This window comes from Botrytis porri (assembly GCF_014898465.1).
Source record: "Botrytis porri strain MUCL 3234 chromosome Unknown BPOR_013, whole genome shotgun sequence".
In the NCBI taxonomy this organism is placed as follows: domain Eukaryota; kingdom Fungi; phylum Ascomycota; class Leotiomycetes; order Helotiales; family Sclerotiniaceae; genus Botrytis; species Botrytis porri.
The window spans coordinates 561,556-588,591 of NW_024066087.1; the positions used below are offsets into that span (position 1 = coordinate 561,556).

The following is a 27,036-nucleotide window of genomic DNA, read 5'->3' on the forward strand; positions in this document are numbered from 1 at the left end:
AATTACACATACTTCCCATCTCAATCTCAATACTCGTGGCTTAACAACTCAGGATTATACTTATAATCCATATCTTATGACTTTTACTGCGTGATGAGTTCCAGACCTTACAGACCAGGCCCTGATGCCGATATGTATGATGATCAAGAATATTCGAGCGAATACCGACAACATGGAGCGCCTGGATATGATTCCTATCAATCGCGGAAGGGTAAATCGATAGTTTGGACATGCAGATTTCCAAGGATATGTGCTGATCATCGATGTCTTAAGATAACTTAAGGAGTCCTCTACGAGGACCTGCTTCTAGCAGACAATACGACTCGGAGTATACAGAACGGGCATATCGAGACGAGCGCAATCAGTATGGCAGCAGATACGAGCGCGGTTATGACAGGGAAAGATCAAGATCTCCGCGCAGAGAGAATAGAGGTCGTTATACGGACCGCGATCGTGAGGGATACAGATCCCCAGTCCATGGAGGAAGTCGCAGCCCTTCGCCTTACCATGGCGCACCACCAAATCGAACAATAATCTTTGAGGGACTGCCTCTAGATTTGACACAGGAAGACGTTGGCCACCCCATTTCTATGTTAATATCGAATTTGAGAATCCACTTCTAGACTAAGTGTTAATGTGAATAAATTTGGAATTCTGGCTAAGCATAGCGATTGGCCTCATGGCCATTGTTTTGAGTTATAGATATCAAAAGAACTTCAAACAAACTTCAAAGTCGAGGGTGTGGAGGAGATCAGGTTGATTAAGGACAAGAAAACTGGTAGGTTAAATTTTTCTCGAAGGGAACCTACATCTCACCATTTTGCTCGTAGGTATATCAAGAGGATTTGCCTTTGCGCAATTTTATACTCTACCAGAAGCAAAACGATTCCTCGAGGAACATTATCCAACAATTTCTTTCCATGGTCCTTTGCAGGCATCAGAACCTAGCAAAGTTAGAATCGCTTACAGCCGCGAGAAAACCGATCCAGAACGAGCAAGCAAGCATGAAGATGATTGGAAATGCGATGTTGTATGTTATATATCAAGCCGTTTCGATACTCGAGGTTAATCAAATCTAGTGCTACACATTGAACTATTCATACAGAATGATGTGTTTCAAGTGCAATGGGCCCAGAACTAGTACGTTGCGACCAGTCGCAGTCACAGTCTATATCGCTAACATTTCTAGGATCAACCGCTCATGGCATTGTTGTGACACAAGGCAATGTATCTAGTTACTCAGGCTTCGCTACAACTGGAGATAGTGATGCATCACCGGATGAAACCGCTTCTCAATTTCTCTTACTCAGAGGCCTTGAACCTGGCGTGACGGAGGAGATTCTTGCCAAAGGAGTGTGCAAACTTTACAAGACTAAAGCAAGCACATCAGGAGATACACACGCAGCTAAGAAGACAAAAATATCCTCTACTTCTGGTGATGCTTCGCTTGGCGCAAAAGAAGGCTCTCTCCGTCGTGTGCTGCTGGTCCGAGATCGTAAGACAAACGACAGCTGGCGATACGGATTTGCTGAATTTGGTTCGGTTGAGGATGCACAAAATGCTTTAGCTAAATACAATGCTACAGATAAGTTCACGATATCTTCGAAACCTGTCATCGTTTCGTACATCCACGCTGGTGTATTCGTGCCTGTCCTTGATTTGCTGAACGAGGAAACCGCGAGGTTCACATTCAGTCCACTGTCAAACTCTGCGATTAGTTTGATGTATTGGGATGCTACAGCTTATGCCAGCGAGTTTTCCACTGTAAATCCGGAAGCTCCTATTAAGAATCCGAACAGCCAGCGAACCAAGGCAGCAACGGCGGCAGCAAATGAAGGACTTGTTGGTGGCAAAGATGGAGAACCCCGGTCCAAGAAAAGAAAAGTCGAGAAAGAATCTGCTGCTGGTACTAAGACAGTTGTAGCGCCACATCTCCAATTTTGGACTAATAGACATAATGAAATTCATGGTCTACCTGCGAAAGAATTTGAGGACAATGATTTTGACTCTACCGTTGGAATTGCAAAATCAACGCCAGAACCCATTGCAGATTCTCCACCTACTCAGTCATATGCAGACCTGGGCCGCAAATGCTGTCTCTTATGTTCTCGCCAATTCAAGACAGAAGCAGAGGTTAACAAACACGAAAGAATTAGTCAGCTTCATCGTGATAACATGAAGAATGAAGAGCTGGTCTCGAAAGCTTTAGCTAAGCTGAAGAAATCCGAAAGCGATTCAATCTCGGCCGAAAACTCCGCTTATAGAGATCGAGCCAAAGAACGTCGTCAGGCTTTCAATCAACCCAAGCAACCGGCTGCACAACACAATAAATCGAAAACCTCGTCTTCCACGACCAGTCCTCCTTCGCACAAAGGTGAACAAAGCGAGCCTGCGGCACCAGTCCAATCAAAAGGCGCAGCACTACTGGGAAAAATGGGATGGAATGCGGGAGAAGGCCTGGGCGCCCAGGGCACAGGAATAACAGAGGCTATTGCGACGGAACTATATACGCAAGGCGTAGGTCTAGGGGCTGAGGGTGGTAAACTCGGTGATGCAATGAAGGAAGCGGAGAGACAGACAAAGGGTGATTATAAGGCGTTTGTGGGTAGGACAAAAGAAAAGGCGAAGGAAAGATATGAGACTTTGGGTTGAGGGGTTTGGCTGGCTGGGTTGAATGTTTATTGTATTGTATTGTATGTTTAGATGAATAATGAATGTCACTGGTTTCATATTAGGAGTTGAGTTTGTTCAGTGTCTTTCTTTTTGGGTGCAGGTATCTTAACAGTAGAGCACTTTTTGATTCTTCGCTCAAGCAAGCAGATCTTGAAAATTGATTCAGGCGTGATTTGAGGCTGTAGTGGGATGAGATGAAATGAGATGGAAAGGTTACTGCCAAGGTGCCGAGACTCTAGCGAAGGGGTTGACCGTTGAGTAGGTAGCGTGGTTTGCCGTCATGCGGATCATTCTTGTTGTAATCGCAACGAATAATGCTATGAAATCTAAACCGTATAGAAAATTATGAATTGAAATTATTTGGATACATCTATACTCTCCTACCACTGTCCAACTTCCAGCCGCTGACAATGTTATGTTTTGTACACAACCTGCCCAGCCGCGAATCCGGATTCTTCAATCTCTCCCTGTTTCTATACTCTCTTGCCTACCATAAGAAACCTACCATAGGTATACCCCCCCCTCTCTGCCCCCCTACTTCCCTCCCACCTCAAAATCCACCACCCCCCCTTCATCCACCGCCGCCTTCAAATCCTCTTCTCCCATCTCCCCATTCCAACTATTCTCTACCAAAAACTTTCTAAAACTCTCATCTCTAATACTCAAATCCTCACCCGTGATATCCTCCATAAAAAAATACGTAACCGCGATTCCCACCACGCCACAAATCGCCGCAATAATAAATGACCACTGCTTACCCAAATTCGTTTGGATGGGAGTAAAAGCTTGGGTACCGACTGCGGCTCCGACTTTACCTAGGGCGGCAGAAAGTCCATAGCAAGTTCCCCTCACGGATGTGGCGTAGGTTTCAGAGGAGATAAGTCCTAACATGTCGCCTGGTCCTAGGTTTCCCGAACTTTGCATCAGGCCGTAGAAAACGACAAAGAGGGGGACGATCTTGGTGATTTTATGGTAGGATAATCCGATTATGAGGCCGAACATTAGATAGCCGAAGAAACCGATCATCATTGTGTTTTTGCGACCAATGCGATCGCAGAGTAATGCACCAATAATGACACCGGGTAATGCGATGACTCCGAGTAGAAGATTCCATTCTCCTGTTTTAAGAACGACGGTGCTTGGATCGGAGGGAACGACCGAAGCGATAATTGTGCCTGAGAAAACACCATTTGGAAATGTTACAAAATCGTAAAGAAACCATGCGCCGCATGTTCCGATAAGTGATTTCCAGTAGTAGCGTAGTACGAGTTTGTATGGGACATTTTTCTTAATGGCTCCCTTGCGGTAGAGTGTACTATAAGCATCCTGATTCGGAAGTAGAAGACGGATAATGGGATGATGCAACCGATTCCGAAGCATACTCGCCATACCGTGTTGTAATGCTTGTAGTCACATGCTGCGAGTACAATGAGGAAGATTGAGACGGCGAGGGGACCACCAAAGGACAATGGAAGGTTGGTGACAAGAATGAAGATGGGACCGCGATTTTTGGGGGCATGCTCATTGGCGGCTTCAGAGGCAGAAGTAGACGATGCTGGATATTCACCTGAAAAGGGGTTAATAAGCTGGAAACAAGAAAGCTCAACGGACAAAATGTCAAGATGATGAGATCCATCAATCCTGGCTGCAGTACTAATAAATTGAAAGCTTTGAATGTTCCAAAGTCATAATAATAAATTCAATGCTTTGTATTTCTTGATCTGTTGATCACATTTGACTTGGTCAATCTGATATTGAAAATGGATTCCGGATTGGACTGCTGTATTTTGTTTCTGGACTGCAGTCGGGACAATGATACGTTTTATGAGATTTCAAGAACTTACCACCAACACCAAATCCTATAATACCTCTCGCAACAGTTATCATCCAGAACATTCTAAAAGAGAGTTAGAATATCGATGCACCGTTTTCATCGATGGAAAGGAATAGAGATTGATGTTCACTTTCGTTGTCTAAAAAGCTGGAGAGCTTTCGAAAGGAAGGAACTTTTTGGCACGTCCAACGGTTCATCATTCGAGTTATTCAATGGATATTGGAAATTATCAGGAATCGATTTGATCAAAGAAGAACATACCCATCTATTGTAACGCCCTTGGAAGCTGTGGCTAATATGCCACCAAATACGATCGTCAAAGTTGTAGCAATAATAGCAAATTTTCTTCCAAAGTAGTCGCAAGTGAGCCCGATGGTCACTTGATCAAAGATCTCACCAACCAAAAGAGAATTAGAAACACGAGTACTGGTTGCTGCGGTATACTCTTTCGGATATTGTTTTTTGAGGATCACATTTGCCATCGTCATGATGTTGTTGAAGTAGCCATCTGATACTAAAGCAGCTCCAGCCGCAAACTAGATGGGGCGAGGTTAGACAATATGTCAAAGCATACAAACAAGACAAGGCGACATCTCAATTTTGTACATTCTGTCGTTGGATGGCCATACAGAGTCGTCTCGCGCAAATATAAGTGCCTAGATTGAACGGAAGTATTAGACTCACAATTGTGAACTTGTCCGAAAGAGACTGTTTAGATGTTTTCGGGTATGTTTCCTCAGACGGTGGTGTCGCAGGATGATTTTTGTTAGAAGATGGGGCAACCTCAACACTCGGTTCTTTTTCCGCCATGTCTTCCATATATAACTGTACGTGAAGCTTTCGCGTGTATTGAATAATCGAAATGATATAAACTACCAAATAAACGCAAGCTTTTCAAAGAATATTGAATCTTATCATAAACTCATACATGTAAGATGTCATGAGACCTGCTGTGCTATCTCGAGCGGGCGTATCGAGGAAAGATTGTCTCAATACATGCATGCATGCATGGAAAGGAAGGGACGACCTGCATATATATAACTGCAGAGGAAAGGGTTTGAGACCTATAGAGTAACATCGTATCTCTCTGTCTTATCAATATACCTAGCTACTCGAGCTACTGCAACATGTTGGAAGAATAGAACCGAATAATTCGACGAATCATCTTCCTCAACTATCGGAACGTGCATCTTGAATGAAGAGCTATTCCCTGATATGCCCACTTTCGCAAGAAAAAGGCAAACAGCATGGGTTTGTTGGCTATTACGGCACGATCACCACCATTACCACGATGAACATGATTTTCCAGACGTTGAGGGCGGGACAATATCATATGTCGCTCGTTGCAGTATATATCATCATTCCCCGGATTGCAAAACGCACAGATCGTATCTTTTGCTGGCCAGTCGAGAAAGCAGAAGGGAGGTGTAAAATTCGAAGACCAATGATATAACTATGTCGGTAGGTACGTGACCATTTCCTGGAGAAGAAAACGTGCCGACGCCAGTCTGGAGGAACCATGTTTGTCACCACGTGATTGGCTAACTTTTCGAGCTAGGCTTACATAACCTTACGATGGATAGCTCAATGGTAAACCATTGTTGGATGTTTAAATCATAATTTGATTATGTATCAAGTATAGTGTGAACTGTAAAGTCACACTTGAAAAGGAATGTAACTTCACAATCGCCAGAAAACGAGAATAGCGCAGGCGAACTGTGATGAGATGGGCTAGTAATTCTACGGTGACCGGATGCCCTTGGTCCTGGCGCTTATTGCACGACTTCACTCCATTCAACCTTCCATCTAACCTCATTTCCTACATCAACATCACGCCCGATAGCAGTCAACGTGTACATCATGTACTAGGAACAGATTCCAATGCTCTATATATGATGAAAGAGATATGGAGAAAGAAATACAAAGACACTAGTCAGCTATTCATCCACAATAGCGAAGGCCTCGAACTTGAAGGATTGGGGCATTAGCATTCAAAAGAATCTTCCCAATAACTATTCGCGAAGTATCTTTGAAAAAGACTTCTTCTTTGGGACCATTTGCCTTGTGGTTCAGAGGAATTGCGAGAATATCTCGTTTGATAAAGATGCAAAGATTCGAAGGGCGTAGCAGGTCCTGGGCGTGGGCGTGGCTATGTGGTACCATCATTTGATCCCTTGTGTTCTTATGACGCCCTGATCAAAAGATATTTTTGAGTCCAAATGCTGAGAATTGCTGACCTAAATAGCGCCGCAAGAACTGTCAAATTGCCTGTCATTCTTGGATAGCAAGGTACCTAGAACGCCGGCACGAACAGTGAGCATATTCACTTGCCGCCAGTCAACACGGACATCTATGAATGAGCTATGTCTAGCTGTTTTTATGAAGAATGACTTCGTGTCAATTAGCTGAAGGGTGGTTGAAGTTGCTAGTGCCGATGGTTTCCGAGTGGATGGCCGTTGGCAAGGTATCTCATTGCAAGATATTGACGGAGGTTTCAGGGAGTGGCTTTGAGAACTGCTTTACGTGTATTGTGCTGAGCTATTTTACACTGGCATGGCTTCACATATATATGGTATTTGTAGTATTGACTAGACCTCTGGAATGTCTGCTGCTAGGAATATCTTAGCATCTCAGTACCTCTAGTTAATTCAAACTTTCATATTACTCTCGTCTCAACAATCACAAAATCTTTGTCGTGACTAATTTCAAGCTCTTGCCATTTAATCACTTCAGGCGAATTTATTTCACCATCCTTCTGATTGGAGGCTCTTGAATTTAACTTAAACGAACTCGGATAAAGGTCAACCTTTACCAAAATCTTTGACATTTCGCCTTGACTTGATTAGCAACAACACTTGGTATAAATATAGACTGAACCTTCTTTTCAATCTGGTTCGTTCTGGCCAGAACAATAAAGGCTTCGATCGCTACCGCTCTGGTCCAAATAAGATCGTAAGTTTGCTTTGATATATTTTGGCCAGCTTCCTGCCACCAGACCGTTCACCATAATTTGATTATCAAAAGAGTACAGATCACTACAGACATCACTATAATGGGCAAATTGGTAATAACCATGACCTCCAGCTCTAGACGTAGCACTACAAGAGCTCGTAAGTACAAGTGAAGATCGTTATCGCCCCTTCCATTCTCACTTTTGCTTCGAGGTCCAATATGGCAAGCTTACTCAATATCAGACAGTTCACACGGTACCTCGAACCCTCTGAGGGAATACAGTAGCAGGCCCAATCCTGCAAATCATTCGCATATACAAACCATACCGGCAGAGAGCGTTCACGCAAATTTGGGTTCGGAGAACGGAATCAAATCACCAGATTTTATTATCAAAAAATCAGCCCAAGAAGAAATAGAAGATCAACTGGAATACGAAAAAAGACTACAATCACTGCGAGCCGATTATCCTGCAAATTCTACTACGACAACACCAATCTCTCTTGATACTACGTACGCGGATATCATGGCTGCTCGACCATCAAGATCACGTCGACGAAATGAGGCCTTGGACGAAGGACAAGATGTGAAATTAGGAGGGCCAATGACTCTTGAATCACTCGGACCTTTCAAATATACTTTTAAGAAGAAGAAGAATTTGAAATCAAAATATTCATCATCGACAATCAATGATGACCAAGCAATTGATGCCGATAATGGAGGTGCAGGTTTAAATGATGATGGTGTAATTACGAACGAGGGGGTAAATGCGGATTTGGTTCACAGTAAAACTACTAGTGATGTTGGTATTGATCCAGAATTGGTAGGAAGTGCAAGTTCATCACGTCCTATTTCACCTACATCGACCCCACAATTCGAAACATCTCTCGATATCCCTTCTCCCCACAACACAATTCCACCACCAAAACGAAATTACACAGAATTTACTTTCACCGCACCGGCACCAAGAAGAATCATTGAATATCTGGAAAAGAGTTTGAAGGTTACCGAAGTGGAATTGAAAGATTCTGATGATATCTTGCGAGAGAAGGATTTGGAAGACGACAGCAATAAAGAAAATATCAACAACAATATCGTCCAATCAATTTTTACTGTTGAAGCTACGACGACGACAACTGGTACCACTGCCACTACCACTGTCACTACGACGGATACCCCTTCCATTGATCCAATTCCTTCAACAGTAGTTATACAACCTCCGCCAGGAGTCTCCAGGGTTTCGTCTTTTTCACATTTATCCACTGATAAAAGCAGAACGCAAACTCTCTGTACGATTGATAGTGGTATTAGTCTAAACTCTCCTTCTCTTGACCTTTTGAAGTGTGATAATTCCGATACACAATCGGTCAAGGACAGGAGCGAAGCAGTTATGGCTCGCATTGCTTCATCAACAGGATTGATGGTGAGAAGCTTGAGTGATATCACCAATGTCAACGATGGGTTTGATTCGGTAGAATGGGATCCAGATCTTCCTGTTCGCTCAATCAATAACTCTCCTGAGCCATTATCAGTTGAAGTACAGCCTGTGGCTTACACTACTGTCGGATCTCGTGTCAATCCTAACATACAACCTCAAATCTCCGCCCCTAATCGTATTCAACGTGAGGGTTCTATTCGCAGACCTCAGTTGGATCCAACTCATAACAGACAAACAAACTATTATCCACACACCCGTGGTCCGCCACCTCCTTTGAATATGCAAAACTCCATGCACTATGCGCAACAACTCGGTCAGGTCCCAAGTTCTTTCAGCACTCCGCCAGCTACATCTGCGAGATCCACTCGCTCTCTGCGGGCCTCTCAGAGACTGTCCCAGTCAGAGCAAGAGAACCATACACTTCTCAGACTTCAGGGGATGATCAATGCAAGAGTATCTAATGGTCATTATCCTGTCTCTCCCAACACACCGACTCCCACTTTCCATCAAAATAACGTCTCGTCAATGTCGAATGAGGAGCAAGAAATGGCAAAGGGGGGTGATTTGCAAGGCCCCATATCAGGTCTTGAGAAGATGCAGACCTTACAGAGACTTGCGAAATTCCCGAATCCAATGCAAACCTCAGCTTTACGTCGATTGTCCGAGTTGCAAGCACCCAAAGCCGACAAGACTGCAAAGTCAAGTGAAGACATTGAAGTTGCGAGCCAACGGTTAGAGTGCCTCTTGCGAAACCCAAGAGATAACACCATGCTAGATGGTACACAAGCGGAGAAAAACGGGGAACTCGACCGGACCTATACATTCCCTCCACCAGGTATCTCCAATACGGCATACAATCCGCTCTACAACGCATATTCGGGATCTAACAGTCATTCAAGAGATTCTGCCAATCATCGAGGAGTACCCGGTTATCCACAACCATTGACTGCCGGCCCACCAGGACAGCGCTCGTATGCTAATAATAGACAGAATAGTACTTATAGTGAGGAGGCTTGGACGCAAGACCAGGTTGGAGCGAAACAAAACTCTCACACAAGCATCGAGCCTGTCTCCCCATGGCAAGAATCAAAAGTTTTCAACGAGCAGTATAGTGCTCAGGTACCAGCACAAGCTCCTTCTGCACGCGCAACAGATACAATTTCTATGCAACAAGCCCGCCAGTACTATCCCCACGGTTTTCCCAGTGATATGACCGGGAGATTCACTCGTTTGTCAATTGATGTACAAAAAGAAATGGGACTTCTTGAGGATGAAGAGACTCCAGAGGAAGCTCGGGCAAGAAAACAAAAGGAGAAGGATGAGTGGTTTTACAGTGGCCAGAAACGATGGAACATGACAGTTCAGGAGCATATCGCAGAAATTGAAATCCATACCAATCCTTTCGGGCCTATCGGTCCTCCCACGAAGAAAATTTCGCTTTTCGACAACAGACCTCTTCCCGGTATCACTATCACAAGAATGGAAAAGAAAACCATCCCCGAAGTGATCGCTCCACTAATAGATGGAACTCTTGGCAACTTATTCGCCATCAGAGCTCAACAAGAAGATGGCAATTTCACGTCACCATTCATTAGATATGCCAAAAGTCCAGACTGGCACATTGATACCAGTGCAAGAGGCAATGATTCTTTCTTCGAAGAAACAAGGGGAGTATCAAACGATGCCCCAGCGCCTGGTAGCGATCGAATTCAGCGATACTAGATTCTCACCGCTTATTTAGTACGCACACAACAATAGTTGAGAGCCTCTCAATGCCTCTGAAATTAGTTATCGATATCTGTCTCTTATCAAAACGACCCGATCGACGAATCAAGACTCGATCGTTCCCAAGAGCGATACATTAAATGGCGTTCCAGAGAGTCTTCTTAAAGCTATTCAACAAAAGTATTACTCTTCACCATCATGGAGTCCTTTCTTGCGGGAAAGACCCGTCTAATAATTGCTTGTACACTTTCGACCTTTTTCTTTGATTATGATGGAAATCCTATTTCCTCGGCACGATCGATTGCTTTTTGTTACTGTCTACGCGTATCTTCTTTGGCTCTTGCAATAATTCAGAAAATGAGAGAGAAACATTTGTAAGATTGATAGAGATGATGTAATTTTCTAGGCGGAGTGGGAGGCGATGGAATTTCAACTTCTGGCTTTACTGACCGCATTTCTCAAGAAGGTTTTGGCTTTCAACTTCCATTGATAAGGGGTAATATGGATTAGCCCAGAAAAACGAATTTGGGAAGGCTTTCTAGTTCTCGAAGAAGATGGTGGCTTTAACTATTGTTTTGCTTGGTACTATTGTGGTTTTGGCTTGCTGTTGTTCCAATTTTGCTTGAAGCTGGAGTGGAAGATCCGTTCACATATCTTCATCATGGTTGCATCTAATTCGGCTTTGCAATGCAATTATGGTGACGGATGGGTCTTTCTACGCCTTTAGAAAAGGGACAACATACGTGTGAAAAGGCTTTTAATGGTCGCTAGTTCGTGTGAAAAGCATCCTGTTGTATGAGTAGCTGATCGCGCTGCCTAATTGCTAATCTTTATGGTAACAGTCCATTTTGCTTGATGACTTGCTGTGTGATACCTCCCAATATCTACTTTTGTATACTAATGTCCGAGATAAGCCTCGTCGTATGCTACTCTGAGGGGTTTGAGAATGTGCTACTTCTATTTTCACTCTTCGCTTCTATATAACTACAAGCACGTAGACATATGAGATGTGGTGAATGGTGAATGGTGAATGGTGAATGGCAAAGTTCGAAGATGGCTTCAAGTGGAGGAAGAATTTCTTTATACTAGATTATAGACGCTACTGCAATAAAGTCCAGTCCTCGCTATCCCGGCTCAAGTATTCGACTTGGAGGCCTGTGGGCGACGTGCTCTGTTGTCCATATCCGTGTCTGTCGTCCATTCTGACACCATCTCATATCATCTTTTTTCATCTAGTTTTATATCACCACGCTTTCCCAATTCCAAACACCGCGCATGACCAAAGTCGAGATTTCCATTCCAAGACAAAATACCCGTCCATTCATCCATCACATTAGCTTTATCCAAGCATTCATCAATCATTAAAAAGTAAATCATAAGCCATCATCCAGTCATCCAATCATCCTATCCGCCCTCCAATCCGCTAATCACCCCATAATCATAACATTATCAACCCCTCTTCTTCCTAACCGCTCAATTCCCAAGCCTTCTTTTCCACCTCTCCCCATCCCAACCCCAAATACATATTTCTCTCCTTCTCCCTTGAAGTGCGAAGATGTACTCACGAGTCTCGTTACCAAATCTATTTTCGATCGAGGAGCGCTAAAAGCCGCATCATCAAGAATATTACTTGAATGCACAAAACTGATTATTTCAGCTAGACAATCGATCGGATGTGGTAAATGCATGGTGCGTCTTTTCGGGATCGTGAGCAAAAGAGTCAGGAAATAAATGATGAGAAAAGCGAGGCAGATATAGAAAGAAGGAAGATTGGGAAGCATGCGGACTTCCCCCGAAGTGATCGTCAAGGGGAAAAATAATCCTCCTGCGAGAATGGGAAGGATGATGAAGAGCAAGGAGACGAGCGAAAACCAGGCGACTCGGAAATGACCATTTCCAAGCGCGGTAATGGCGCTTTGGGTGGGGAGAGATGCGGGGTATTCGAGCAGGAGAGATTTTACGGCGGGGGAACCATCGGGTTTGGAGAGTTCGGCCCAGGGTTGCAGTTTGCGGAAGGCCATGTCGATGGGCTGGAAGAGGAGATAGAGAATCATTCCGAGTAGAGAGGGGATGAAACTGTATAGGAAGTTTGCGGCGGAATATCCGGATCCGTTGGGATCGGCAATAACCAGGGGTTTGAATCCGTGGCGTATGGCTGTGGATGGAAGGAATGATACGATGATCAAAGCCAGTAAGAGGAAAAAAGCAGTAACAGACCATAGAACTACGAATGTATCGCGCAGAAACCATGGAATGTATCGGGATCGAGTGGCGGTATTATGAAGAAATGGACGATTTTCTTCCAGATCAGGCAGGCCGCTACCGCTGCTTACTTTTCTCTCTGCTTTCCCGCCTTCTAATGTATATCGTCTTATAGGCGCGCCTGTTTCTCCAATCGAATAGAAAATTCCTTGTGTCGGACTAGGGGTTCTCCAGTATCCCAAGCGATCGCTCCGATCGGCTAACTTAACTCTGATCTCTCGTTTAGTTTTCATGGTCTCGGTGCCTGGATAATCCCTCAGACTATTGCTTCGTGGTAATAGCGCAATCAAATCAGCCAACGATCGCGGATCCCATAATAATCCCGTTGTTCGACGGAAGAAAAAAGCTCCGATAAGAACTAATCCCATACACATCGATATGTAAATCGCAACTAACGTCCACGCAATCCCTTGCACAGCAGTCCATTTCCAATTTCCCTCTACGAGCACGACGGAAAACAAGCATCCCTGCAGCGGAATCGTGAATACCGATAACCATAAACACGATACCCCGATATCAATCATCATGGGACCGTCCCATCGCGGCCACAACATGTGGCGAGGAAAAGCTTCCAAAAATAATGCGTTGGTGCGGGGCTCCGCATCTTCCATCGCCATTAGTACATATGGCATTGTTCGCGTAATGGCACCCATGACGTATTGAACATATAAAAATATAAACGCGCCGAGAATCTGTGGTAAGAATCCGAAGATAAAATATCGACCCCCGTCAACACCGGTCTTCCATGCATAAAGACCATTGTGATAATTCGCGTAGATGGCGCAAAACATAATCGCTGCAGTCATCATCAGACATAATGTAATAATCGCCAGCAAAGAAATAGGTCGTAAGATCGTGGGGAGAAATTTGAGCTCCGGGTATCGTTTGGTGTTTGGAGGAGGTTGTGTGGGGATGAATATTTCGGCATCTTTTTCATTAGGAGGTGAGCGGGCGGGTTGGGGTGCTCTGATGGGTATTCTCCCTTCCTCTTCGGTGGGTGGTGTGGAGAGGGGTGGCGTAGCGTTGAATCCGAATAATCGTCCGGGTCCAGGCGTAGAACGATGTTTCCTGATGAGTGCGAGTTCTGCTCGTGTTGGGCGTTGGGGAATATAACGGTTATCATCTGGAATAATTCGCTCCACTGGATACTCCTCGGAGCTTTGCGAATTGGTTGGTTGTTGGCCTTGCTCGAGTTGTTGAGCTCTTCTTGCTTCGCGTCTCGCTTCCTCATCCCTCGTCAATTGATCGATCGCGAATCGGATAAATGGTGTATCGTCATTATTGGGAGTCGGTGGACTCTCATCCTCTACCTGATCCGACATTCTTCTCGGTCTCCCTGAGGCTTCGGCTTCCATACCTCTTATCTGCTGTTCGTCAAATCGAACCATATTGCTATTGTATCTGTGATGAGAAGCTTTCAAGTCACTTGGACTGATCAAAGGAGTCTCTACCGAATCTTCCAAGTTTTCGTGGCTTTGCTCCGGAGTGCGAAAACGAGATGGAGGGGTTGCCCACCGTGTCACCGTAGCGACATCAGAAGTACTCGAGGGAAGTGACGGTGTGTTTTCTCCGTAGCGCACATCCACACCGCTCAGCAATTCTGACGTTTGCACTTGTTGCAGCTGTGGTCGTGAGTCTATGTACAGGGTCTATGTCAGTAAAAACAAAAAAAGCAATTGAACCCCAAAAAGTAAAATACATAGACGGTAGGAAAATAGGTGAGGTGAATAGGGAAAAACTCACGCTTCACTCTTCGTAAATCCAAAGATCCAAGATTCATCATCCTGTAAGCAACTCCGCCAATGATAACACAAGCAATTAATTAAGGAATGCATCTTCCAGGTTTGTGCGCAGAGCAAGTATCTATGAGTTAAAAGAGTGGCAGGTCGAAAAGATGGCTGGATGTTGGTGATAGGTCGCCGCCGTGAAGGGTTTTTCGCGCAGGGTCTCATTCAAAAAGGGTGGCTGGGAAAGCGTCTAATTCGCCTCATTGTGAACGACATGATGCTCTGGTGCTTCAGGATACCTGTAAAACACGTTTTGTGACGGCCCAGAGTGATTTCCAAGGTTATTTCCAGCCTTCTTTTTCGTTTGATCAATTGTATGGAGATACGTTGCACTGGCACTACTGTACCATAACGGGGCCAATTGGGCATTAGTAGACGTCAGATGGGATTCGTTGTCTCGCTTCCAGCAAGGGGACCTGCAGGTGTGGTCTTTTTTTAGCATGGAAATTCGTCGATTGAAGTCCTCAGTCCTGTAATTCAAACACTCAAAACAGACAGTAGTAATCTATTTCAAGCTGCTAAATGGAACCCATCATTACGAGGTATATATCAATAACAAATTTCCAATCGATGTTGTGGGCTTATCGGAAAGCGTTTATCATCAGTCAATACCTTATCGTGTTAGCAAGTAGATTAATCCAGAGTTCTCGGCTCTAAAGTCCTTTTTCAGGAACAACCGTTTTCTTCCAACCACAACCATTTATTTCGTGTAAGGATTCACAAACTCCACTGCAGAGGTCCGATTGGTTTATTGTTACCCCTCATAATTTCACAAGTTCTGGCGGAAGCGATTGAAGTATCCATTATGGTACCCCTCCTGTTCCTGGTCAACTTTAATCTCTCCACTCTCTTCTGATCTTCGTTGGGGTATATTCCTAAGGTTTGTCCTAGAAACTGCTAATTTTTGATTTATTTCTGAATCTCCAGTATCTGCCCCGGTAATCTTCACATAAATCCACTAAACACAATGATTGAACCTTGACTCTTTTTATTACGCTTCCAATGCCCTCTTCCTATCATAAATGCCATAATCCTTGTGAAAGGACGCTAGCAATATATTCAATTGACCCTCCCTGGTCTGCTGAAGCTAATATGCTGTTTTGACATGAGCAGATTAGAAAGAGGGTTTCGATACTCTGAACACTTCCATCCGTCTTAGGGGCATATCTCGAGTAACACGAACGTCCGAATGAGCTTATCATGAAAGCTATCCTAAACACAGTCTAACGCGATTTGTTCTTTTATAACCCGCATGGTTGCAGAAAAAATTTGGTGCGTTGTGAGCGTATTTGTGGTATTCCAGTATTTCTGGGAGGTTTTAGTAGCATTCGCGTAGGATGAAGGGGCATTGAAAGTTTAAAATTTCATCGAGAAATAAATTTAACACACGTGCTGCGACTGTTCAATCTCTGCATATATCTTACCTCAGTGCAAGATGGATTTGAAAGCAATCTTATTCGAAATCGCAATTCAACAAAATTGAATTATCTATAGTCTTCCAGTTCATCTGAATAAATGAGCACCCGGAGCTCAATGTCCTATGGCAAAGCCAACCATATATATACAAGAAAGCATGATAAGAATTTAAGTCCAATAACAAACCCTTGGTATAAAACATTCGGTCATAAAATGTCCCCAAACGCCACCCATATATAAGCACTTGTTTGTTCCCCTCAATTTATCCCATTGACCCTATTCCTCTCCATAAATTCATCATGATCGTGCACCACGACCTGCGGTATCGGTAAACCTAACGTACTACTTCTGCTTCTTGTCGTGACTGTAGATATCGAAGCTTGCCTTGGACTAGCAATCATTCTCTCAGCAATATATGGATCTGAAAAACTTCTTCGTGTTTGTTTGTACGAGTCGAATCTAGTATCTCTTGTATGATTGTAACTCAGTCGGCGGGGTCGTCCGGTAGTGTGATCATTTGCTTCTAGGTCGGTGGTTTCTTCTATGTTGGTCAAGGACTTGAATGCCTGAGGGAAGGCATCGGGAAATAATTCGGTAGTGGAGTCAAAGCTGTTATGTTTGAGGTCGACAGGTTCATATTGCGCAGCTTTGCGGTTGCGGTGAATGATCAGGGAGCCATGTGCTAGAGGGATATAGAAGGCGAGTCTGCGAAGGTCATATTAGCGAGGGCTTCAATTTCTGCACCTAGGAAAAGGGGGAGATAGACATACAATATGATTATATCAACAATTAAACTAACAATGCTCGGCATCGTCTTCTTAACGACACCGAAAGCGTTCCACAAGCTGACAGCGAACAAGGCTGTCCAGCTTGCACATTTGAATATGTTCATCATGAGGAAAACAATGGGCTTCAACTTGTGCCTGAACATAAGAACTATCTCTGCAATAGTGAGTATCATACACAAGCCAATGAATACAATGTAGACCCATCCGATGCTAGGTTCTGTCAATATTCGTGCCCAAAATCAAGCTATAAAGTTGATATGCTTACCTCAAAGCTGTCCGGACATCGTTATCATAGTCATCATTATCGAAATCATTGCTCATGATTTGAGCAATAGCCACAGCAACTACTCCAAAAGTAAAGCCGGGGAACAGAATTTGAACGATCCAGCAAGGTATGAGGATCAGTCTCCGCCAAGGGGCATAAGGATGTTGGCTCGTCATAGTGTGCAAAGAATGATATAAATGCACTTCAAGATAAGGTTTAATATGGAGCTTTTGAAGAAAACCTCGAAAGTAACAAATAGAGAGAGATCTATATATATATAAGAGATCAACAATGAAGAGACATTGAAGCAAAAGAAAGAGAACAACGGCTGTGTATAACAAGCCTCGCATCCCAAACAATACCCATTTAAGCTGTAACCAATCAATAGCTCCATGGTTGCACGACGTATCCATTCTTCGAATCTTTCTCCAGTCACCCTATTCAAAACCATGTCGTACCGCATCAATAATTGCCCATTTGCTCTTCACTTACTGAGACAACGCATCAGCAAAATGATGAATCATATCCCACTCAGCCTCAACCCATCAAACTTTAATAGGCCAGCCTAGCGACCAAATGACTAGCGTTCTATGCAAAGAAAAGGCTCCCACTGCTCCCTATACAAATTATGACTGAATAACTTGTGGAGCTGCAATATTTGGGAAAGCTTGCGTCCACCACTGACGTGAAGATTATGTTCGATAATGGACGGGATCCCACAGCCCTGAAGAGAAGCTTAATCTTAAATTAGATAGGGCATTTAGGCATGTGCAACACCTCATTAACAGCATCAGCACTCTAACCTTGGCGCTTCCCCGCCTTTAATCCACGCGACGAAGGATTCAACTCCTGGTTGTTCTCAACGTAAAAAAAGACAGTATGGCATAACATGATTGACTGGAATTTCTCGAAGTCGTTCTCGAAGCTCAATAACTCTTGTGTCTTGTGTATGTTTCAGGATTGTCCCCTGCAGCAAGCTACAAACTGACAGCTAGACTTTTCGTTAGGTCGACTTTTTGCCGACTTTTCGACGTCGATTGGTTAGTCTATCCCCTCACATCACGTGAAATATATGCAGCTATTTCTGCGGCTTTCTGGATATCAATGGTGTCACTAATCAAAGAGTTGCGTGTAGGTCTATTGCGTAACTGGCCTATGATAATTAGCTATGCAAGTAAGAAGAAATCATAGTGCTGGCGTCAGATCGCCTGAAGTCAAGCTTCTTTATTTTTAGCATCACTGTCTAATAGCCGAACAACAGCCGCCACGCATCTGATGCAGCTCAGCTGTATATCTTCATAAGTTCTCCATTTGTTTATATCATTCTTTGAGACCTGAGTGGAGAAATCTATATTTTAATAGCTGCCTAGACGATTTCATCTTCTCTACGGCTTAGACGCAATATCATCATTTGATTATGTTTTTCGGTATATGACGTCTATCCCGAATGTTAGTTATGCTGGCTGAATTATTGTGCCACGTCCTTCTCCTGGACAATAGCTATCATTCCAAACCTCAAATTCAACCCATCGCCACTACTTCATGGTTCTATTTTTAAGTGCCTAGAAAATTTGAAAATTCTTGTTCGTTGAGCTGAACAAACTCATTCCATTTCTTGGATGATGTTGTGACCGCCGAATCAACCCACTACCGCTGCACTCAGCCTCTTAAGATCTCCACTCCACCCCACTTTCTCCTCACTCAGAATCCTTCAGAAATTCTCTTCTACGGCCTATTCGGAATCTGACTTTACCGTCTCCAATGCACTGGATTGGACATATTTACTAGGGGGTATCATATCCGAGTACTCGGGCCAAGTGTTGAGCCGCTACCTGAGCATTTTCTAGGCATCGGAAATTCTGCAGACACCTCGACTTATTAACTCTTCACCCGCTTTTTCGGAAAAGAAATAAATTCGATATTTCCACTAGTCGGTCATCAGATTCTTTCACGATTCCCACAGGATGAGATAGTCATGTCATGATATTGATGATTGATTGGTTGGAACGTTTAGAGGAAGCTTGAAGAGCAGGCAGTCCCAAGACTAAGGTTAATCTGCTCAACAAGTCTCCCCATTATAATCTAATTTCTATATACATTACCATATACAGATTGCGAAACTCCAATTCATGGATCTTGGTATTTCTTCTGCCAATTCCCATTTAAAGGAACCTTCTTCGATATGAGCTCAAATTCTCTAACTAAGACTTTCTATCTGGGAACCCCAAGTCAATACCGAATGCCGGGAATACATATCGCATGAGTTTTCCATTCTTCGCCAGGTCATCTGAGTAATCATTTAAGATCTTCATGTCCGCGTCGTCCAATTTTACGATGTTCATGTTTGCCTTTATTCTATCAAGAGTAACAGACTTGGCGAGGACCGAGCTTCCCCGAGCAACTATTGTTTATTAGCATAACTTACAACGGCAGTCGCATACTCAAGGGGGTCTTACCATGGTAGCTAAGCAATATTGAAGCTGGTGGTACATCCCTCTTCTTCGCAACCTCAACAATCGGGGCAGCGGTGAACAATGGGCTACCAGTGCTTCCAAGAGGACTATAAGCTGTGATGTGGATTCCCTTTGACTTGCACAAATCGTAAATTTCCTGTTGAGGCAATGAAGGATGGTTTTCAATTTGGTTGACGGCTGGGGTGATAGTAGCCTTCGCAAACAATTCTTCCAAATTCTTTACACTGTAGTTGGAAACTCCGATAGCCTTTGTCTTACCGGTCTTGGAGACTTTCTCGAGTTCTTGCCATGTTTGGGTGTGAGACCATTCCGTTTGAAGATCGCGGGAGCCATCGGGATGTTTGGGGAACAATTCGTGGTTACCTGGTTGAAATGTTAGACATTATTACGCGATGAAAATGAAGGGGTAACGGCGTAAGTGAGGAAAATTTCCCTACCATTTGGGTTCATAGGAACTGGCCAATGCATCAAATATAAATCGACATAGTCCAATCCCAACCTCTTCAAACTCTTGTCAAGAGCCTCTTCAACTCTTGTATGATATGTACACCATAATTTGGTAGTAATAAATATATCCTCTCTCTTAACTCCGGATGCGAAGGCTTCTTTGAGTCCTTGTCCTACTTCCTCTTCGTTTCCGTAGACATATGCTGCACGAGTTTGTTAGCTAGTATTACACATATTCCCATCTTCACAGAAGTAGAAAGTAAAGAGCAGAAGGCAAATAGAAGGAGGTCATACCGCAATCGATATGTTTGTATCCAATCGACAGTGCGTAAGAAACGGCTTTCGCAACTGCACCCGGCTCAGATTGCCATGTACCGAGTCCTAATGCCGGAATCTCAGCACCGGTATTGAGCTTGAATCTTGTGTCGGCCATTGTGTTTGTATTTGATTATGTGTGTTGGTATGTTGTTGGTATTATTTGATTGATTGATATGAAAATGAAGGGACAAGCAGACTTTATTAAGACGTGGCTTCTTAAACGTGGGGGAGGGGGAATTTAGTACCTGGCTCGCGATCCGGAGAAAGAACCGGGTATCAAATCCGCAAAAGTAAGAGAAAACCTAGAAACGAGATTTTCAAAATTCGAGGTAAATTTTTTCTATATTTTAATTCATTTGAAATCAAGAATCTGAATTTTATTCATGATGAATTATTAATAGTCAATAATTCACAAAGGGATATTGTTTTCATTTCTTGATATTAGATTTTGATTGAGATGTAGAATTTTGGTATCCGGCCTTTTCTCAGCTGGATAGTAGGATTTCCGAGCTATTACATCTCAAGGTGGAGGAAGGAATGATGAAATATCTCTCAACCCCACCACTAAACCCCCACCAACCCCACTTCTGTGAAAGACTACTGATTGATCGGCAGTATCATTGATGAAGACCTTAAAAACAGCGATGCTGGCACGCGGGCTCAAAATGTTTGAATTTGTATTTCATGGAATGTTTTCTCTTCACGCTTTGCTTACTCTTGCATGAAAGCTGTGCCTGTTCGAGTACAGTTACTGTGCCTTGGTGGCCGAGATCAAGTTGCTCTCGGGTCTGAATGCGTCGATGGATGCCCTCACATCTGCTACACACTCGCGTTATCAAGTAGTTCTCAATTTGTCCATGGAAAATTCTTAAGGACGCGATGTCACGTCGTTTGATGTACCTTCTGGGGCCAGATATCATGTTACGTATGAGTTTGATCATGATGCGACAGTTGTGCCTCGCAACTACCATCTGAGGGCGTTATGATCACTTGTAGTTGTATCATTGCGGTTACGAGACGGATTTTTGTAGATTCAATCTCATATTCTAAGTCTCAAGAAATGCTTTCGCACATCCACGTAACCAAATTCTGTGCGATAAACCTAAGGGTCTCTATGATCTTTGAGTCCTAATGTTTCCAGTGCTTTGAAAAGGATAGCCCTCAATGTCCAATGGCATGTGATGAGTCGGCGAGTATGACCCTCAAGTGAGGTACGCTTGGATTTCCAGGTGACGCAGGCCTTTGGTTGACAGACTCGAGATAGTTATTTTCCTTTCATGCGACAGTCTCACGAGTCTCGCCAAAGCCGCATATACTATAAGAAGACCAAGGGTTATAATGACTTGCCTTACTGTATTACTGTTGAGCTTGGTCAGTATCATTGGGCTTCTCTCTGAATCCCCAAGCTCGACTATGGCGCAGACTGTTCAAAGCGGCCTTGTACCATTGGGTCTTGCATAATCTACGGAGAGAACAGTACAGCTGCAATTTTTCAGTCGAATTCCTAAATATGGTTTTACAGATTTCAAAATTTTCAACCCAATCTCGAGTACTAAGTCCTATCTTAAGAAAAAATTCATTTCTTCAGTCATCTATAGCACACATCTAACATGTCAATAAGCGGACAAAGAAGTCTTGTCATGTGTCGAATACAGATTGCCAGATACCAGAATCTGGAACTAACCGTAGGGACATCTCAACGGACTGCTAGGTGTTTGATTCCCACTGGCATGATATTATGATGAAGCATCTTCCAAAGAATAATTGAATTCTTGAGAACGAGAACCGCCTTTGGGGCCAAGTGATCCCTCAGTCTTCAGTGGTTACAGTTTTATCATCCATGGTTCTTCAATGGCCAACGTCGCTTGGATCACGGCAGACATCGATCAGAGGTATAGAAATTTTGAAATTAATAACATGAAGATGGGTGGTAGCAATACATTACCAGATTCGACACCAATTTGACGCCTAACGTTCAATTATCAGTTTACAGTAATGATTCCTCAAATTTCATTTGGGCACACGAGGCCGGTTTAGTGACTGAAGTCCTCCCATCGAATTTCTCGGTCTCGTTCTGCCATTTTTGTTTATTAGTCAATGACTACATAGCCGGATCATCATGAGGTGACATCAAGAAGATTATCACAAGTAGTAGCCAGAATAGTTTCAGCAATTGAACTGGAAGGCTTTCACAAGGCCAATAGGTCTTTTGAATTCCAAAATTTACAAAGCGCAATTCATCTTGGTAGACCTATAGATGGCAATTGAAGAATTGTGGCGATGCTTATCGCAGAATTCGCCGCTCGTGTGTTTGCCTCGTCTGGGTATGAAACTCCTATGATGAGTGAGACTATTTATTGAAGGCCTTCATGTATCTTGCCTAGTCGCATCGGCTCTATTCACATGTCGGGTCGCTATTCCCAACATCAGTTCACTAAACATCGCCAATATCGACCATCAGCACACTAGGCTATTGGGTGGTGCGTCACTTCTCAAAGGTAGTCCGATTGCAAAAGTACTCGATGATCCTCATTCAGTCTACACGTCGGCACTTCTGGGAAACGGCAATCACAAACAAGCTATTTTCGAATCAAGGAGCTGCTGTCAATCGCCAGCCGGATTTGAAGATGCGATATACTTTTAAGACCAAGTAAATCACGATAGATCAATGTCTCCTGTAAATCTCAACGGATCAACACCACATAAACTTACACAAAAACCGAGAGCTTTATTTGCCTGAGCATTCTACTCAGTCATGGAGGTGAAGGACCGTTCATAAAGCCCTCTAATCACCAAAATAAGACCTCGATGCTCACTCCGTTGGCGGTTAATGAATTGAAAATCATAAAAGATAGTGCAAGCGGATTAGCCTCACTCAAGTCTCTACCAACAATTCGAGACTGATAACCAATACAGGATTCAATTCGACGCGGCGAAACGGTTGCCTTGCCTACACTCTGCAATCGGTATTGCACGTTCAATTCCGGATTCATCCACGCAGTCATCGGACGATATATGGCCCTGCAGTCGTACTTGTGTTTGAGGATCCAATACTCTTATATTTTCAAAGCATTTCAAATGAGGCGTCTAATTGTCATTTCGAACTTGTTCAGCCGCCTCTTTTAAGCTTACCTGACATTGACGCAATTCATTTTTCGTACCAAATTTAGGCTCCATCAATTATTGGGGTCATTGCTCCTCCGCTTAGCAGATGGCCGCAGTGGCTTCAACGATACCCCAGGATTTCGTTCCAACATCACCTTACCAGCGCGTCCATTGAGATCCAATAAACTTGGCAGCCAAGAGTAAGTCTGTCGAAAGCGCTTCTGTTTGCGTCGCGATTGTTTATATAGACTCAGATGGGCAATTTGAGAATATTAAGTAATTAACCTTCATTTATGCTTATCTAGACACTTGTCTTTATATCAACTATTCGTTTTCGATACATTATACTTTCGTTCATCAAAACATGTTTATCTATACACTTTTACCAATTTTTTTGTCGGCTCTCTCGACTACAGCCATGGGTGACCCGGAGATCTATTCACCACAAATTACACCAGCCCCTACCACTCTTGAAAGCCTCGTCCTCCGTGATACTGCTGAGTCTACAACTACATATCGTGATCCCCCCGACATTGTTAGCGTAAGCCAACACCCTTTCCTTCCTTCTGCTGCTCTTACAACACTACGAAAGTATCAGATTCTCTCGTTAACGGAAGCTACGTTCTCAACTTGAATGGTTTTGGAAACACAGATTCGTCCCCCGCACACTCGAGCAAGACTAAGGACCTTGAATGTGTTCCTGGTCTCAAAAATGCAATTGATGATGCTTTTAGGAGACAAAATGGATATGCAATGTCACTTTGGTGTTATCCAAGTTACGGAGGTATAAATGATACATATGTGGTGTTGGATCTGACAGCTTCTTCTAAGGATCAAGGTGTAGCTCTCTTAGACGTTCTGGTAAGTGACATTAAGGGAAGAAAACATAAGGAAAAATAATTAACAGATTACTTTCACAGAGAAAGTGGGCCCCAGGCTGGGCAGCGACAAGCGTGGCAGCAGCGCCAGGCTCGGAACCAACACAATGGATGGATCCTCGAATCCTTATTCAGGATGATGCAACTTGTCAGAAGGGTAGTTCATGTTCTAGTCAACAGGTGAGATGTTACTATTCCTTTCCTCAGCAAAACCTTAAATGCTAATCGAGAGGCTTCAAAGTTGCCATTGGGATATTGTAAACCAAACTGTGATTGATAAGTTAAAACGGAGACGAAGATACAAACGCTTCCATATTATTACCAGAAAATGCACCAAGATTCAAGAATCATGATGGATAGACTACGCGCAAGCAACTGGCCAATTCTTTTGTTTTAAGGTGTCGATTTTATTTTATTGTATAAGGATAGAGGGTTAAAATCACAGAAAAGCTCAGTTTAATGTGATTCTTTTATTTGGAGCTAACTGCGCTATGTAATATGAATCAGTGACATTATTGCTGCAACCCCAGATGGCACTAAGATGTCTAAATACGAGTGAAGCAATTACAAGAGCGCCACCTAGATCTTTATGACTAACATAGACATTGACTCAGTGATGTCCAAAGCTAGTGCGAGAAAAGTTTGTGATTTTTCCAATGTTCAAATTTGACTCCGACGTTGAGTATTCCCACAAATGGCCAAATTCTCCCCTATTCAAGAGTGAATTTCAATGTCTAACTTGAAATCAACTAACATGTTTGGTTCACGAACTCAGATTGAAGTAATGAATTTCCATATCATTGTTTAATCTGAGCATTGAAATTAAAATCTAGCTAATGTTCAAATCCAGCTCCAACTTTTGGAAGCCCGTCTGAGAAAGGAATATGGATTTTGCACGTGCTGGCCTAAGCTCTGAATCCCAAACCCAACGATATGAGATGTGGAAGCCGATTACATGAATGTAAAGGGACTTCAAAAGCAACGATAAAGACTCGTGACACAAGAAAGACCAAGGGTGAAAGAAGACCACATTTCCAATATTCCTCTCTGCAACCTCTAAGCTATCTCCATTGAGACATGATATATATCAGTAATACTGGCTTGATTAGCTTATGTTATTTTGAAGAAAGTTTCTGATATAACTTGCCATTTTGTATCTTTGCTTCGCCTGAAACTCTTCTTTAGTCTGCCTTGGCACACGAGGGTAATTTCTCTCAGCATTATTTGGACGCTCGATTTGCGTCTTGTAATAGAGTTCAACGGCATGATCCGTCGTGTAAGAGTGTTTTTGAAGAAGTGCTCGAGTCTTGCGACTACATCCGGCCTTTCGCCGTCGCGACACCGAATATTATCGAACTCCTTTTTCCAATGTAACGACCGCTCCTCCAGAATCGGGTCCTCGTTCGGTTTTTTGTAACGCAAATGATAGCTGCCAAGGTCGGCAATTGTGAACCTCATACCACACACCTCATAAATCTCCTGGAGAAGTTTTCTTTCATTGGTTATGGGAAAATCCGTGAATGTTTCAGTCTTCAATCTTTCAAGTATCCCGCATAATAAGCGCGAGCCCTATTCATGATGAAAGTTCGATCAGGATCTGGATCTGAAGAGCGCCTGGGAAGCTTCTTGTAAATGGCCATGATTTTAGCACTAGTATTGTATCTAGTATCATTTTCATGTTCCTTGAGTTCGTTGTCAATAATCCCTACCACATCATTTTCTTCGTCCAGCTGATCTCTGTGAAATCTGAAGCTCATCCTCGGATAGCTTGACCACATGTCTCTGAGAAATTTATCGTTTCTACTAAATTTCTGGGGTGGTGACACAAACATGATGAAAGGTTTTGACGAGGCTTTGATCGATTGAGCTTCGAAGAAGGGGTAGCTGAGAGCTCGTCAGTGCTGTGGAAGGTTATTGAAATTGAATTGATGTTCTTTGAGGATCTGGCAAAGATTTGGCAAAGGTTGAGCAGCAATTGGCCACAAGATTATGTAAGTTTTGAAGAAGCAAAAATGGAATGTTTGATGGAAGGATTGTCGAGAGTTTGCTGCATGTGCAAAGTGCTGAAGTTGATGAAGAATTGTCGATTCTTGATAGTGATAATAGTATGCGTTTGAAGTGCAGGTTGGAAGTGCATGAACAAAAGAAGCGGAAAGCAAAGGGGAAGATTTGGTCCTACTTAAGCCCATTTTAGATGATCTTCGCGCTTGAATAAGACACTGAAATGAATCATTAAATCGAGGGAAAATGTGTAGTCATAGACGCTGGCACGTAATTTTGAGTTCAGATCATTGAATATGGACATAAATAACACAGAAATAGTTTACCGATGAGTGATTTTATCATAGCAACCTCCATTACAGTCATTTTCAGGGAGTTTTGAGGACACTTGGTCATAAAACTTCGTTAGTAATATGTATGACAGGGGCATCTTCAGTATGACTGAAATAAAGACGTGTTATGGAACGACAATCGTCGAAATCAGTGACTAATGTGGTGAATTTTGAAGTAAAGCACGTTTTAACAGTCATTTTCCCAACAAGGCGTGTCGTTTTGGTGAATTTCGTTCTAAAAATATCTTCAATTGTGATAAATATTGATTTATAAGATATAGGATATATGATTGGAGTCTGACTGCAAAAACAGCCATTCTTGGAAGAAGGCTGTTAAGTTTTCT

At 43.1% G+C, this 27,036-nt stretch overlaps 7 protein-coding genes across 7 annotated transcripts; 3 read left to right on the forward strand and 4 right to left on the reverse strand.

Moving 5' to 3' along the window:
- Positions 1-93: 93 nt before the first annotated feature.
- EAF01_009093 (uncharacterized protein) lies at positions 94-2,652 on the forward strand (the record flags this gene model as incomplete). The annotated part of the gene is made up of 6 exons (XM_038917349.1): positions 94-211; positions 274-572; positions 703-778; positions 831-1,030; positions 1,080-1,140; positions 1,190-2,652. 6 exons carry the CDS (start codon positions 94-96, stop codon positions 2,650-2,652), a joined length of 2,217 nt encoding a protein of 738 aa, XP_038766954.1.
- Positions 2,653-3,207: 555 nt separating this feature from the next.
- On the reverse strand, positions 3,208-5,317 carry EAF01_009094 (uncharacterized protein; the record flags this gene model as incomplete). Its single annotated transcript, XM_038917350.1, has 5 exons — positions 3,208-3,999; positions 4,056-4,240; positions 4,518-4,570; positions 4,769-5,043; positions 5,192-5,317. 5 exons carry the CDS (start codon positions 5,315-5,317, stop codon positions 3,208-3,210), a joined length of 1,431 nt encoding a protein of 476 aa, XP_038766955.1.
- A 2,263-nt stretch (positions 5,318-7,580) lies between these two features.
- Positions 7,581-10,616, forward strand: EAF01_009095 (uncharacterized protein; the record flags this gene model as incomplete). Its single annotated transcript, XM_038917351.1, has 2 exons — positions 7,581-7,617; positions 7,702-10,616. The coding sequence occupies 2 exons, from the start codon at positions 7,581-7,583 to the stop codon at positions 10,614-10,616; spliced, it is 2,952 nt and encodes a 983-aa protein (XP_038766956.1).
- A 1,430-nt stretch (positions 10,617-12,046) lies between these two features.
- EAF01_009096 (uncharacterized protein) lies at positions 12,047-14,664 on the reverse strand (the record flags this gene model as incomplete). Its single annotated transcript, XM_038917352.1, has 2 exons — positions 12,047-14,517; positions 14,625-14,664. The coding sequence occupies 2 exons, from the start codon at positions 14,662-14,664 to the stop codon at positions 12,047-12,049; spliced, it is 2,511 nt and encodes an 836-aa protein (XP_038766957.1).
- A 1,456-nt stretch (positions 14,665-16,120) lies between these two features.
- EAF01_009097 (uncharacterized protein) lies at positions 16,121-17,313 on the reverse strand (the record flags this gene model as incomplete). Its single annotated transcript, XM_038917353.1, has 3 exons — positions 16,121-16,789; positions 16,855-17,082; positions 17,138-17,313. The coding sequence occupies 3 exons, from the start codon at positions 17,311-17,313 to the stop codon at positions 16,342-16,344; spliced, it is 852 nt and encodes a 283-aa protein (XP_038766958.1). The 3' UTR covers positions 16,121-16,341.
- Positions 17,314-19,338: 2,025 nt separating this feature from the next.
- On the reverse strand, positions 19,339-20,491 carry EAF01_009098 (uncharacterized protein; the record flags this gene model as incomplete). The annotated part of the gene is made up of 4 exons (XM_038917354.1): positions 19,339-19,538; positions 19,594-19,974; positions 20,049-20,261; positions 20,353-20,491. 4 exons carry the CDS (start codon positions 20,489-20,491, stop codon positions 19,339-19,341), a joined length of 933 nt encoding a protein of 310 aa, XP_038766959.1.
- Positions 20,492-23,899: 3,408 nt separating this feature from the next.
- On the forward strand, positions 23,900-24,636 carry EAF01_009099 (uncharacterized protein; the record flags this gene model as incomplete). Its single annotated transcript, XM_038917355.1, has 4 exons — positions 23,900-24,022; positions 24,160-24,342; positions 24,402-24,539; positions 24,601-24,636. The coding sequence occupies 4 exons, from the start codon at positions 23,900-23,902 to the stop codon at positions 24,634-24,636; spliced, it is 480 nt and encodes a 159-aa protein (XP_038766960.1).
- Between the last annotated feature and the right edge of the window lie 2,400 nt (positions 24,637-27,036).